The following is a 14861-nucleotide window of genomic DNA, read 5'->3' as shown; positions in this document are numbered from 1 at the left end:
TTCTGTTGTTGAGATAACAGTGACTGGTTAGTTACCGCATTGTTCTTAGAGGACTTACTGTCCTGCTTCTGGAAAAATTACAAGGATTTTAGAAATGAAAGAAATAATGACAAGAATAAGAATTATTTTTATTTAACTCTGGATTGAAAGGCAAAAGACCTTAAAACATACAGAAGTGTTTCCATGTTGGTGTTAAAAGGATGTGTTTGTCTTAGATAACAGTGCACAGAAATGCACTTACATGGCAGTGTCAAGCAGTCAATACATAGCTTTTAAAAAAAGAACCAAACAGCGTAATAGCACATGTGAAACCAGTTGGACTTTCTGGTCAGCTTACTTTTTCTTCTTAAATACTTGATGACACACCTGGTCTTCACACGTCAGCTCCTGCAACATTAAAACAATTGGTAAGTATATATTATTCTGAGCTATGTTTCCCATCTACAGCACCTCCCCTCGAAAAATCACTGTAAGACAAGCTGAACCACCACTTCAAAAAGAGTTTTGCTTATTTAAAAAAACAACAACAATGTGTTTTATGGAGCCCTAATCAGCTGGCATGCACTGCAGGTTGTGGTAATTAGATTTTGACACTTGAATTGAGTTTTAAAAAGTATAAAATGAAAAATGCATTGAAATTGTTCTGTAATGGTGTGGCTTTGCATAGTTATTATTAAAACAACATACTATAAATTTATTAGAAGCACTGAAGCAACAAGGGAATTACAAAAGGAGAGTGGAGGGAAGTCTCAGAAAGGATGGGTACAAGGGCAATAGTGCTTCAATGGACTCATGCACCAGCCCACTAGATCCTCCTGTTTCCAGAGATCTCAGTTTGAATCCTGGTGCCAATAATTAGAATGTTCATTAATGGAATTATTGGCAAGTTTTGAATTTATATTGTAATAGGGTAATAAAAGTCTGTCTGTTAGTTGGGTGACACTGGTTTCTGCTTAGATGGAAGAAAACAATAGGATTTTTTTATTCATCTGATTGACCTTCCAATGGTAGTTAGATGGCCATCAAAACCATCCACAGTGTAAAATGTGGTTTATATAACTGCACAGAATTAATTTTAAACAAGAAAAGACTTCAAGGTAGATCCTCAACTGGTGCATGTTTTCATTGCTTCACTTCAGTCAATGGAGCAATGCCAATTTCCACCAGCTGAGGATCTGGCTTTTCATGTGATAAATAGAGGAGACATGTTACAAAGAAAATATTAATGCATACTGTCCATCAAATAGATAACTTTAAGCTCTGTATTATAGCCAGCAATCCAGTTCCAAGGTGGAGAAATTCATATTCTGATAAGCAAAATAATTCCTAACTATCTAAACCAGGGGTAGGCAACCTATGGCACGTGTGCCAAAGGCGGCACGTGAGCTGATTTTCAGTGGCACTCACACTGTCCAGATCCTGGCCACCAGTCCGGGGGGCTCTGCATTTTAATTTAATTTTAAATGAAGCTTCTTAAACATTTTAAAAACCTTATTTATTTTACATACAACAGTTTAGTTATATATTATAGACTTATAGAAAGAGACCTTCTAAAAACATTAAAATGTATTACTGGCACGTGAAACCTTAAATTAGAGTGAATAAATGAAGACTCGGCACACCGCTTCTGAAAGGCTGCCGACCCCTCATCTATACAGATCCAAATCTGGTGAAGTTAGTATTAAACTAATCACTAAAAGCTGTGTGATTCTGCCTGTTACTGTCTCTTTCTGAGCCCCTACCATCCAGCATTACCGTGTACAATTTACTGATTGTTCTTCCTGGGACCCCAGTGTTCCTCTGTATGCTCTCATTTATTTTTCCAGACTTCATTGACTGCTTATTTTCTTTACAGGCCCATATGGCATCTCTCAGGCTTGCTGCATTTCTTTTGCATCCCAGTTTACTAACTCAGCTGTTTGATGGGGGATTTTTTTGTGGGGGGGAGGGGTGAGCAGTAGAACAAGATAACTACACTATAGAATGTTTGCTAGGTTTCCCTGTATATTTTGGGAATGTTTTTCTGATCTGGATAACTACATATTTCTTGCTAGAACTCATTTTTGGAACGACAAAAAATATTGTTCTTACAGGTTTTCTTCAGCACGTAAACACTGTGGTTTATTTTTAGTATTTACTCAAAATGCAGAAGGAATTGGATGTGCTATGTAACTGGAAGGTTTAAAGGCTGCAGTGCAGTGAGCTGGACCAAAAGTCACTGTAGGTTTATGGCTTAATTGGGAAGCAGGGGAGACAAATTAAACAGTGGGGGTTCTGGTAGGGAGGGGGTTTTAGAGTTTAAGTATCAGAGCTGTGTGAGTAAAATGAGTAAGAAAAATCCTTGGAACTATAGTAACTATACTATTCCCGAGTCTCTGTTACATGCTATAGCCATGAAAGTCAGCTCTTACCAAATGCAGTCGATCTCCTTCAATCCAGTGCGTCCAGCCTCTGTTTTCCTTCTCCCCCTTCTGGACACATACTAATTTATCACCATCCCAATTCACTAGTGTCTGCAGGGATCAAAGGATTAAATCCAACAAGTTAACTAGGGATTTTGGAAAATGTTCAAACACACCAAAACTAACAAGGAAGCAGCATAACTTCAGTGTGTGATGAGAAAACCCCACCTGCTTGTGTGAAAACAGCAGTGGCCCAAATGCCCCTTAGTATAAAGTGTTATATATTATCACCTTGCAATTATTTCTTCGGATCCAATGATACATGTGTGCAAAGGATGGACAATGAGTTAACTGAATTTCTGATGCTGTTTATAGAATAGCACTGAATATGAAAACTGTATTTTTCTTTTCTCGCTGTGTGAAAGCATTAATAAAAAAAGATTATAAAGTGCAATGGATCACAGTGACTAGTGCAGCATTAACACTGCCTCTGTCTGTACATAAAACAGACAGAGAAAAAGTATGTAAATGAAACTTGGTACAATACAGTTAGAGTTTATTTTATAGTATCCTTCAGGCACTGTAACCAAGAGCTTTAAAGCAAGAGCAGTCATATGTTTTCAAATGAAATTTAAACTGAGTATTTCATTAAAGGGTGAAAATGGAGGCATGGGTTGGCTGCTGGTACCGCTCCCTATCGTGCTGACAAGTATTGTCCCATTGAGTGGGGTGTACAAGGAAACAGTTTAATGTCTTGTCTTATATTTAGAGTATAGGCTCTTTGGGGCAGGGACAGTCTTGTTGTTCTGTACATTACCTAGCACAATGGGGTCCTGGTCCATGTCTGGGGCTCCTGATTATATAAATAAACAGCCAATGAGTTCCATGTAGGATGGGCACCAGAGGCAGGGGTGAATGAATAACCTAAGCTCCCTCAACCTCCCACAGTGCAGAAAGGCTAGAGACAAGCCAAAACTGGCTGTGGGTGCATGTAGTTGGAGAGGGAAGAGGAAATAAATTCAGAGGGAGAGTTCTGAAAACCTCAAAGGCAATTTTGAATTAGAACTGGAGACTAATAGGAAACCAGGGAATGTGACTCTCCACAATCTCTAGATTCAGGGAAAGAGAGAGAATGGCACTTCCACAGCATTCTGGACTTTCTAGAGAGGCGGATTTAGGGAGACTGAAAATGGAACATTATAAGCCTGATTATTCTCTGACTTACACTATTGTGAATCAGAAGTAACTCCTGAAGAGCTACTTCAGTGAAACTGGGGTAAGTGAGAACAAAAGCAGGCCTATGAGTCAAACAATGCCTTCAGTTAAACCCATGCAGCTCTGCTGGGGGATTCCATGAGCGCAAATAAGGACAGGATTCATCTCTATATGCTGCCTACTTCCTTTGTGAGGACTAATGAGACAAAATAGATCTTGCTGTCAGTGAGCTTTGAGCTATGCGACCATCTCTCCAGAGGCTGATAGCAGGATCTGAGTTCAGAGATTCAAGTTGTTTACTGGGATAAGTTCGATGATGCAGAAGTGGGTGTAAGGTCAGAGAGGAGCAAGTTAGCCAAGAGCTGAGGAAGAAGGTAGAACTGGTTACCAGCTGAAGAATATCAACAAACGATAACAGAAAGAGAGGTGAGTGGCTGTTTGGGGCAGGTTTTCAAAGGCTCAAAGAGGCGTTTCAATGGGAGTTGGATGCCTGGCTGCCTTTTGTATTGTTGAAATTCTCCATTACACGTTTTCAGGAGATGTTAGGAGAATAAAACTGAGGGTGGTATTGGTAAAAGGAAAGCAAAGGTGTGTGCAGTAAATGAATACATCAGCTGGTTCCGGCCCTGATCCCTTAAGAGGTCTTTTCTCACTGACTTCCACAGGAATTCCATGTGTGGAAGGCTTGCAGGAACAGACTCAGATAGAACTGACAATTTTAAAATAATGTGGAGGGGGAAAAAGCCTCAGTAGTTTTAAAATGCAACTTCAGCAGCAGCTAAATTATGTGTGACAAAATATACTTCCTTTCTTTACTTTACTACAAAGAGGTTTATTATAGAAAGACAGGAAAGATTCCTTTCAAGAAAAAATGTAATTAGTTATTGCCCTTAAAAATCAGGGAAACCTTCCTTGTTTGTCTATAAAATAAATATTTGCAATGTGAAAGACGAAACTGTCTTGAAATGCAAATTACCTGCACTTCATAGCCAAACATTCTCTAATATCTGTAAATTGCTTCCCATTATTTTTAGTCCGGAAATTTACAGATTGCGTACCCTGTTTTTAACTTCAGTATTTGATTTCCACGTACACTAAATGTATACCTGAACAACTCGGTTATCAAGCCCCTTGGTGTGTTCTTCAAACACCACTCCCACAGTGTAATTCAGTTCATAGTTTCTCAAAGTGCTCAGTGTTTTTATCTTGAAATTGTCTCCATCTTGAACAATTTCCTTCGTTTGTTTCAAGTGTCCTGCAATCTTACGAGTGGCAAAATCAATGCCTATCAACAAACAAAACATAAGTATATGATATACCTAGCCAAATTCCAACTTCTGGTACAAAGACGCAAAAGATATTTTTATCTATTCACCAAAACTATGAAAACTACACTATGAAAGCATTTGTACATTTAATCCTCTCACTTTCAGGTAAAACAAGGTGGAATAGTTCTCTTCTAGAACTGGCTGTCGTTTCTCATTTGAAACTTTTTTTAAATGACAAAAAAGGTCTTTTTTGAAAAAATAAAAAATTGAGAAATTTTTTTTTTTTCAAAAAGTGTTCTAATTTTTTGATGGAAAAACCCATTTTTTTCCAGTTTTGGGTATTTTTCCACTGTCGTATACCCCTCTCCTTTTTTCAGTGACAAAATTAGAGATAATGGGGAGGCGTGAAGTGGGAGAAAAACTGAAAATTCCCAAGATTTTCAGTATTCATGTTTTTGGAAAAAATAAAATTTCCATTTTTTTGGTGAAAATTTTCAAGAAAATAATATGCCCCCTCCCCCAACACTGCTTTTGACCAGTTCTACTTATATCTATAGAAGGATCTCAGAATGAGTGCAGTAGATGTGCATGTCTGATCCAGTGAATTTTGGCGTATAGCTTTTATTTCACCATAATCACTGATTATTGTTTGGGACGGTGTGTAATCTGTGGAACTGTATTGCATTTATATTGACACTGGACTGTACTGCATGTGATTTAACTGCCATCTGTAAAAGCCATTTTTCCCCTTTTCATACAGTAGTTTGAATCAGAATCATATTAATTAGCAAACCCTTTGCAGAAAGGATGCTTGTATATAAATAAGTAAACAAATAACAGCCATACTGATTGTCCCTAGGAAAGAATGTTAGAAACAAAAATCAAAGTTGGTCAGACTTTAAAGGAAAAAAAATGGATGGAAAAAGATTATTTTGCAGCTTCCATATGGGTAAAAGATGCAAAGTAAATATATATATATATATATATATATAATCTCAAAGACAATGCCCTCTTTAATATTCAGTCAGCATTTTGTGCCTGATCCCCTTTACCATTTCGTACTCTGTTCATGATGAAAACTAACATAATACAAACAAGTACTTGCAACTGAATGCCCTGAAAGAGATTTCAAATATATTACCATCATGACACAGTCTACCCTAGACAATAAACCTAATGCCAGCTGCATTGCCAGGTACAATAAATATTTGACCATTTGGCAATGAATCTTGTTATGGTATTATATGCAAATGAAATAATCTAACATGTTTCTCCCAGAGACTGAAAAATAGTGTGGCTTGTTAACCATCACATACAAATTAATCATTTTCATCTCGGCAAAACCTTGTACAAATGGAACCCATTTTCTTTTGGTGGATTCATTATGCTACTGGTAAGGCACTAATCAAACTGAGTGAAAGGAGTGGCTGGAAAACAAAACGTGTTACTTTAACATAGGAAATAATGTTCATATTCAAGTATATTTTATCTGTTGCTGTGGATTAAAGGTATCTCTGGGTCTGATTTATAGCCAGGTAAAAAAAATTAGGTCTCTCAGAGGAAAGAAGTCTAATTTTCCAAAGGAATACTATTTCTGACTAATATATTAGTCTTGTACTACTGCAGAAAATCAGGGGAGGTTTTATTAAACACATAACACATTTTGAACAATACAAGCAATAAAGATGAAGTATGGTTCTATTAGATTAGATTGAAATACTTTGTAACATGCTTATGAAAAAGTTAGAGTTTCTTGTTTAAAGGGCAAAACGATGTGTTAATTAAGGTATAGGAATGCATATGTAGCAATTATAAGGATGAATGAACCTCAAAAAGTTCAGCTTCATTGTGCTTTGGACCTGAACTCCTTAATTCTTAGAATATCAACTGAATGTAAAATCAGGAGAAACAGAGCAGAAAAATCTCTTCTCACCATTTCCATGTCATTTCTTTTTCATTGATAACACAGTCAGTGAGGGACAAATACTTAGAACCACACATAGAAGTACACATCTAGATACTACTTTGTTGCAAATTCTGCGAGGCACTTTTCACTAGCACTGAATTGCAGTACATAAAACATGGTCAAAAAACCCACAAAACAAAGGGTCCAATCCAAAGCCAATTGGTGTAAACATGCATCTCCCTCCACAATCTCACACCAAGTTTCTTATGGGGAGACTAGCTTTAAGCTCCAGCAGGAGATTCAGTAGGCACATCTCCAATGGAGGCAGAACAGGAGATGCAGTGAACCCCCCTGTCTCACTGTACTGCACCAGCTGCTTCTGAGCCACCTAGCATATCAGAAATTGTGGATGGCTTAAACTTCTGCCAATCCTTCTTCAAGCGGACTTCTCAGTGCTGGGTTCCTGTGGCCCTATTTCTACCTGAGGGACCTAGGGGCTGAATCGAGCCCTTTATTTTATAGTCTAATGTGTCAAACACCCTGGAGAAAATCATTAAGATCATTTTAGGATGGTTTCAGTCAGGCATCCTGTTCTCATTGCTAACTGAAACAATCCTGAGGATGGAGCGGAGGTCTGACAAAAGTATTGCTCGAGCACAGCGCATGCTATTAGTTATAATACAAAACAAAGTAGAGAATTGGGAAGCCCATTACTTATTGTAGCAAGATTGGGATTAGAATGTTTAAAGATGAAAAAATACGCATCCTATGAGAGTAAGACACCAAGTGCTATTGAATTTCAATGAATATCTCAGTCTAAATTTCAGAGGGAAGTACCAATCTAAAGAGAGATAATAATATTGCTAGCAATTGCTGGCCTTCTTGGTAAAAGTTTTCAAGAAGAGTAAATATAAGCAGTTATGACCCAGTTGACAGAATCAATACAACATTAGCAGATGATACCCAAGGGAAAGTCTAGGAGAGAAGGGAACAGAGTGTTGATTGACATTACAACCGGATTAAAATACTTAGTAAAACTCTGTCCTGTTGGAAGAAAGTCTCACACTCTTCAAGTGCATGCCTAGACTAGCCAGAAGGAAGAAGGATGCTTAAACAATGAAGAGAATTTGTCAGTCACCAAGAATGACAACAATATTAGAGTTCTCTTATCTGCTTTTCCCCACAGAACATTTATTTTGGTCAGAGATCATTTTTGAGTTGAGTGGAAAGGATTTTCCATCCCTCGTGTAGTCTTGCCACTATCAAGCACTCAAAAGTCATGAGCCTACCCACTCCAAATGATGAGATTGGTTTATAATCATGATTTTAAAATAATAATAAATGTTGGGCTCTTTTTATCTGCCTCCTGGTTTCTGAGCCTCTAGGGTGCTCTCATTTCCCATTTTCAAGCTGTCCTCTGCAACCATGAGGGCTAGGAACATTACTCTTTACCCCCCATCCCCACCCCCCAAAAAATGGAAGCTGAGATTCTCAGATCCAGTAGCTATGACTTTAAGAAAAATATTAAATATCCTGAGACTCACATGAGTCAGACCCCTTAGGTATCCATAATATCCTATAGGTATCAGAGGGGTAGCAGTGTTACTCTGGATCTGTAAAAGCAGCAAAGAGTCCTGTGGCACCTTATAAACTAACAGACATATTGGAGCATGCTCTAATACATCTGTTAGTTTATAAGGTGCCACAGGACTCTTTGCTGCTTTTAATGTCCTATAGGGTTAAGCTTTATCTGCATGCAAGCTAAAACATTTGAAAATTACATTTGTATTGAAAAGGTCAAATATAAAATGGTCCTCAAACCAACAGAAGACAATTATCCCTTGTAAAACTTTTGCACTATCATTATAATCATTGAAGACACTAATTTGGGGGAAATAGAGTGAAATTGGCATTACCAGGAGCTTGATCTCCGTTCACATTTTCAGCTCTCTTAATGTGCTACTTGCACAAAATTAACTCTCTTTCAATGTTCTTTTAACATTTAAATAAGAATTCTATTTGTTAATAACTTTAATTTTCTTGCTGTGGAAATATGCTCCAATAAAGATTGTTAGAAGGTTCATTACTATGTAAACTTTTTACTATACCTGCTAGTTCAGTTAAAGTTTTATTAAATGCTAAAGGCTAACTGTTTTTTCTCCACTGCTATGGAGTATCCTGTTTGCTCGAGAAGTCAATCAAGTTTGTCTAGACATATTATAGCAAGTGTATAATATTTTAATATTACTGCCAGAAACTCTTATCCTCAAAACATAAAAGGAGTAAGACTGCTCTACTATTAGTTTTTTTTAAAATAGGCATGATTGATAAATAAAAGCTCTTGTCCCAAGACTGTATTTTTTTCATTTACCTAAGGCAACCATGTAACGGTCGAAGTTTTCATTGGATTCCATTTTCCATGTCCCATTGTAATCGGCAGGCATGCTGGCTAAGAGCTCAAACCCAAGAGTAGATCAAATGCTGAGCCTGGAAGCAAGTTCTGCAGAGAGAATGTGTTAAAAAGGTCCTTTTTATATCCTCCTTGAATAAAGTTTATGGTTTTCCAGATAATAAAGTCTGAAGGTCAGAGACATAACCCGACAGAACTTTGCTTCATTAACAAAGTTCAGGTGGACAGCAGACAAGCCAGGAATGGGTTTCTGAAGCAAGAACTAACAGAGAAAGGTATTTTACAGTGACCTTTGTAAAGAACAGCTATCTCTTATAGATACTCCTTTGAAACATGTGCACCACAATGTCAAACTGTGCAACCCAGCATAAGTTCTCTTTTTCAATTCACTTCTCCTACATACAATAAGCCCCTATTAAGAGCCTGGCCTTGCACAGTTCATGCGCCCTAACTCCCATGTGAAGTTGGTATAAGTTTTGGATGTATAATGAATGCAAGATTGGCCATTAAAGAGGAAATCCCTATTTTTAAAAGAGAGAATATTTATGATTTTATTTTACTTCTCAACTTCATATTCCAATGTATTAAAATAGAGTTCAAAGGTATCCCTGTTTTCCTCCCAAAATGTCCCTTTTTATAGATATCAAATGTTGGCAAATATGCATCAGGCATAAATTCACTTGAATAAATTTCATTTAACTGATCATACATGTCACAGAGCATCTCTCAAGCTACCCTGGGAGCAGCACTGTCTAGCCCATTTTTAAATCTGTTTCTTTTTCATCAAGTGCATCTTTAATCCTGGATTTCCAGCTGGGGCAGGATTACAGCACAGGTGCACAGCAGGAGGGGCTTTTCACAGAACTCTTCTCTTCCCCCACCCCCTCTTTTTTTTAACCTCATCTTCACAGTTATATATCCCCCCATTACTAAGCCAATTAAGTTATTAGCCCAACAGTTGCTACCAAGCATTACTAATCCCCTCCAGTAACAGGTTGGTTGATTCCAGTTAAGCCTCCAGCCTTCTCTGTGCTGCAGCAACCTCAGTGACCAGGATACTAAAACTCGCACCCTGCTACAGTAAAGGTATTGGGATAATCTGCAGAAAGTCCCACAAATGCAGGAAAAGGCCAAACTAATGCAGCTAGGGTGCATTTTAGGCAGTCACTTCAGTTAGCCTGACTTTTGGTTAGCCTCGTTCAGAGTCAGATCAAACCATTTCCTACTCTGTGTTTCAATTTTGACCCTCACAAGATGCACCTGCTCAGAACAGGTGACAGAATGTACAAGTTTTACTCCATAGCAGGGGCAAGCAGGAGCACAATGGGTCATGGAAGTGTATAGCTGATGGTACCTCAGCAGCCCTCTCAGCTGTACTCTGAAGGCACCTTGTCTCTCTAGTGAGGCCCACTGAAGGGGAGTCACAGTCTGGTGGACAACAACAGGGCTGTCAGATCAGGACTACTGCATAGGACAGCAAAGACCTTTCCTGGAGCCTGGGGAAGATGGACACAAGGAACATGGTGTCATGCTGTCTGGAACAGCTCATGACCATGAGTGCCTACCTCAGGGCAGGCACCTCAGTCTGGTGGTATTTTCTATTTCACCAAGCCAGTAACAAATGTGACCTCCTGGATCACTAGAACAGTCTCATCATGGAAATCACAGACAGTCCCTTCAGACTCTTTAGTCTATCTTGCCCCCCAGGCAAACTGGACTTAGTAATACCTGGTCACTAACACCAAAAATCACACAATATTCAGGTTGCTTCCAGTCCCAAGAGACCAGTCACTTACCGCAAATCAGCTGGTGCCCTAGATCTTACACTAAAGACAACGCCTGTAGCCAATCCTGTAATAAGCTATCTATGGATTTATTAACTAGGAAAAAAGAAATGAGAGTTATTTAAAGGTTAAAGCAAGTAAACATATACACGCAAATGAGTTATCATCTAAATTCTACAAGTGACAGAGTTGTAGTGAGCTGTCAATTCAAAATGTCTTTCAGGGTGGACCCAAGAAATAACCCGTGGGGAGCTCTGGCTTCAGGTTGGTGTCTCTAGCCTTGTCAGAGTTCAAAAGTGAAGAGAGATGGAAAATTTTCCCCGTGTCTTTGTCTGATTTCCTTCATTCAGCTTCCAAGTCCATAAAACAAGATTCCTTGGATCTAGCATTTCTGTGATAGGGCCATTAATCAATCCTTTGAATAGCGGTGTTCCTTGATAGTCCATCTGATTTTGATAGTCCTTCTAGACAGGGGGATAATTCCCATGCCAGGGTTCACAGGTTCAGAGCAAACATTTTCAAAGTTATAAAGCAAAATGTTCATATTTTCTTATAGCCTGGAATACCAACATGACAAGTGAGATTAATGCCTGCAGCAACTTACAAGCATTTCATAGCATCTAAACGCTCAATACAGGCAAGACTAATACCTATTTTGAGCAAAACTAAACATACAAGTCAACTGGTCTGGTCTCCAGCTATGAGTTTGCTAGTTCTTATCTAATGCCTGCAGCCTGGGAAAGAGCTGGCATCTGGCCTGACTTTGTCATGTATGGATCCTTCTGCTCTCTACATCCCTGATGGTTTGTGCCCTGCCACATCTCTGTTCACTCTTAGCATCTCCCTTGGGCCATCTCACTTCCATGTCTCTCCACCAATCCATTCATTCTCCATATCTCCTACCCCGTGGCTGCCCACCCTGTTGGTGGCTGGGTGGCATGAGGTTGCGAGGGGACCACAGATATGCAGATTGCCAGGAGCAGAGCGAGTTCAATGCCTCCATGCTGAGGCATCGTTGATGGAAGGTCTTTCCTAGTGCTGACGTCTTCTGTCTATTAAGCTGCAGAGCTGTGGGGAGCCACTGGTACTCAAAGCCTCAGTGCAGAGACAGTTGCTCCCATAGCAGTGCTACCCCAGTATGTCAGACAGCTGAGGCAGCAGTTGTTGGAGCTGAGTGTCTCCACAGAAAGACATAGCCTCGCCAAGGGCTTTACATGGTGTTGCTGTCTCCAGGAGCCAAGGTAGCAGCAATGACAGAGCCCTTCAAGAGCTAATGCCTCAGTGCAGATGGGTGTCCCCCTAAATAGGCCTTTTGTACAGTCCACTTCTTTCCAACCTGGCTTCCTATCCACACAACTTTCCCCCAGGATCACTACATTTCCCGTATTCAGCGCTCCTCACTGCATCACTCAAACCCTATTGGCCTCTTCATTGCAGAGTTAACTTTAAATTATGAAAAAGTTTGACGTTACAGCTTAACATAGCAAAATGGGGATAGTTTGTTACCTTTTGTATTTGCAGCCTCTTTTTTAATACTTACACAAGGAAAACAAAAATTCTTTTCATCTTTATATAAAAAGCCTAATATTTGCTTCGATCATGTGTAATAAAAATATATAACTTTTCACAGATTATTCTGTTATTATAAATAGCTAGGTCTTTTAAAACTCTCTTTTGAATTATGTGTGTCGGAAAACATGTTGCTGTGTTTTTAGTTAACAATTAGATTTACAAACAAAATTTTCCTCTAGCAAATCTCTCTGCATATAATTTAAACACATTTCTATGCTTCTTTTTAGTTTTATTCCTTAGTTTTCACTTCCAGAGATGGAGCTAATTATCAGGCAGTGGTTTAAAGGTTTTGGGCTAGACATCAAATCGTATTGGTTTTCCTCTTTCAGTAAGGGAGGACTTCCTGTTAGGGGTCAGGGGCTGGAAGGGTTAGTCCACAAGCCTGAAGGGCAAGAGTTTAAGTCATAACAATTTCTGTCATAGTGCAATTTCCTGTGACATCATAGCCAGTTATACCACTTCCTGTGGCATCACAATCCCACATTTTATGTCTCTATGCTTCTCTTATCTCATCCCTCAATCTCCTTGACATTTACTAGTGTCAGTATGCTCCTCAGGGGAATGTAGTTCCTGTGAGGACACAGTAATGCAGGGATGGATTTGCAGTGTGGCTTCTCACACCTGGACTAGACTAATCTGGGCACTCATCATCTGAGTTAACTCAGCAGTGAAGACAATCTTTATGACACTACCACCTGTTGGATTTGGGAATTAAGAAAGCCATCCCCAGCAGCCCCACCTTGCCATGTTATCCTGGGGTTCTTGCAGTTGTGTGTGCTGCAGAGGACAAGAAGCCTTGCTCATGGTCACCAAAGAGCAGTGAAAAGCAATCCAAGTTTGAAGAGACATGTGAAATCATAAAAGTTTTAAAAGTAACTGCGTGTGCCATGGAACTTTCTGAGAACTTAAAGTGCTTTAGTATAGATTTAAGGCAACTCACTTTAATTAAAGTTTTAAATGCTTAAGGAGCTTAACACAGCTGAGGCAACTTAATTGACCTAAGGTCCTAAAGACTGATCAGTTAAGGCAACTGAAGAGGACTCAACACTCACAACTTTGTCTCCTCTCTTCTTTACTCCCTTTTTTAAAACGGGGAACTGTGAATAATTTCCCCCTGTCATTGGGCACCCTACCACCATGGTTACCATCCTACTTGCCCTCTTAGGATCCTCAGGATTCCGTGACAGGGTCTCTTGCCTCAGTAGGACCCTCCTGGGGGCTGGTTTATTACAAATAATCCATGACAAAGGTCCATCATCCCCTGTGCACGTAGTCCTTAAAAATTCTACACCATATAGTCTATCAACATTGCACATACCACACTCCAGCATCTTTCACTACACCTGGGTTCTTCTTCAATCCTCTCCTGCCTTTCTGCCAGGACAGCCATCCCAGCTCATCCAGATGGAGTGCAATGCCATTCTTGCCGACACAAACTCCTCCCAGCGTCTCTGCTGTCAGGTTATCCTCACTAGGGGAACATCCATCTTCCCCTGTTCCGTTAGCCTCTCACATCCCAGACAGGCCATCATGTAGGTCCTTACCCTGGTCTCCTGGCTCTAAGCCCTCTCCAGCCCTCTTGCTCCCACACTCCAGCACTCCACTACTCACTTGCATTCAGTCTTCTTTGGCTCTTCTCTCCAATACAGAAGTCTTAAGCCCCTCTGCTTCTTCCCTGTTTTCAGCCCTCTCCAGCCCCTAGTTCAGTTCTCCATTTGGAATTCAGCAGAAACTCCTCTACTGTCTTCAGCTCTTGTTCAGGACGAGCCCACAACATTTTGACACCTGAGGCAGGGAGCTCAAACGACACCCCATGCCCCCTCGCTTGGGCCAAAACTTCGAAAGGTCTCCATTCTGCCTTCTTCCTGTTCTACTCCTCTCATGGTACTGCTCTGCTACCTACCCCAATAAAGGAGAACTAACAACTTAAAATGCCTTGTTCAAAAATATTAAGTAACATATAACTTTCAAATGCCTGATGAGCAAATGTAACTTTTCTTGTCTGCATAGTAAACACTGGCATTTTTATCTGTTTGAATAATCAAAGTGGTACTTTTGGTGCCTTCTTGGTTGCAAAGATTTTAACTGCTTCCTGCTGAAGGTCCAGAGTCTGGGCCAGCTCATGTTCTATGGGGTGGTTGCAAGGCCGACCAGCCTCTCGTGTGTCATTGTGGAGCGTAGATGTGTTTTTATTAACTTCAGCTTGGAGCAGCTGCATTCTCCACTGGCAACTGTTACAGGAAGTGTTAGAAGTATGCGCAGAGCAACAAAAGCATTTGGAAAGAGGGTGGTCATCTTATTTGT

General features: G+C 39.7%; 1 protein-coding gene across 1 annotated transcript; it reads right to left on the bottom strand.

The window, feature by feature from the left end:
- Positions 1–333: 333 nt before the first annotated feature.
- RBP2 (retinol binding protein 2) lies at positions 334–9235 on the bottom strand. Its single transcript, XM_032797109.1, has 4 exons — positions 9163–9235; positions 4724–4902; positions 2412–2513; positions 334–387 (listed from the first exon to the last, which is right to left on the bottom strand). Exons 1-4 carry the CDS (start codon positions 9233–9235, stop codon positions 334–336), a joined length of 408 nt encoding a protein of 135 aa, XP_032653000.1.
- Positions 9236–14861: the final 5626 nt, after the last annotated feature.

Source organism: Chelonoidis abingdonii, chromosome 8 (genome assembly GCF_003597395.2).
Source record: "Chelonoidis abingdonii isolate Lonesome George chromosome 8, CheloAbing_2.0, whole genome shotgun sequence".
Classification (NCBI taxonomy): Eukaryota; Metazoa; Chordata; order Testudines; family Testudinidae; genus Chelonoidis; species Chelonoidis abingdonii.
Note: the sequence above shows the minus strand (reverse complement) of the source record. Positions and strands in the feature narration are given on the sequence as shown.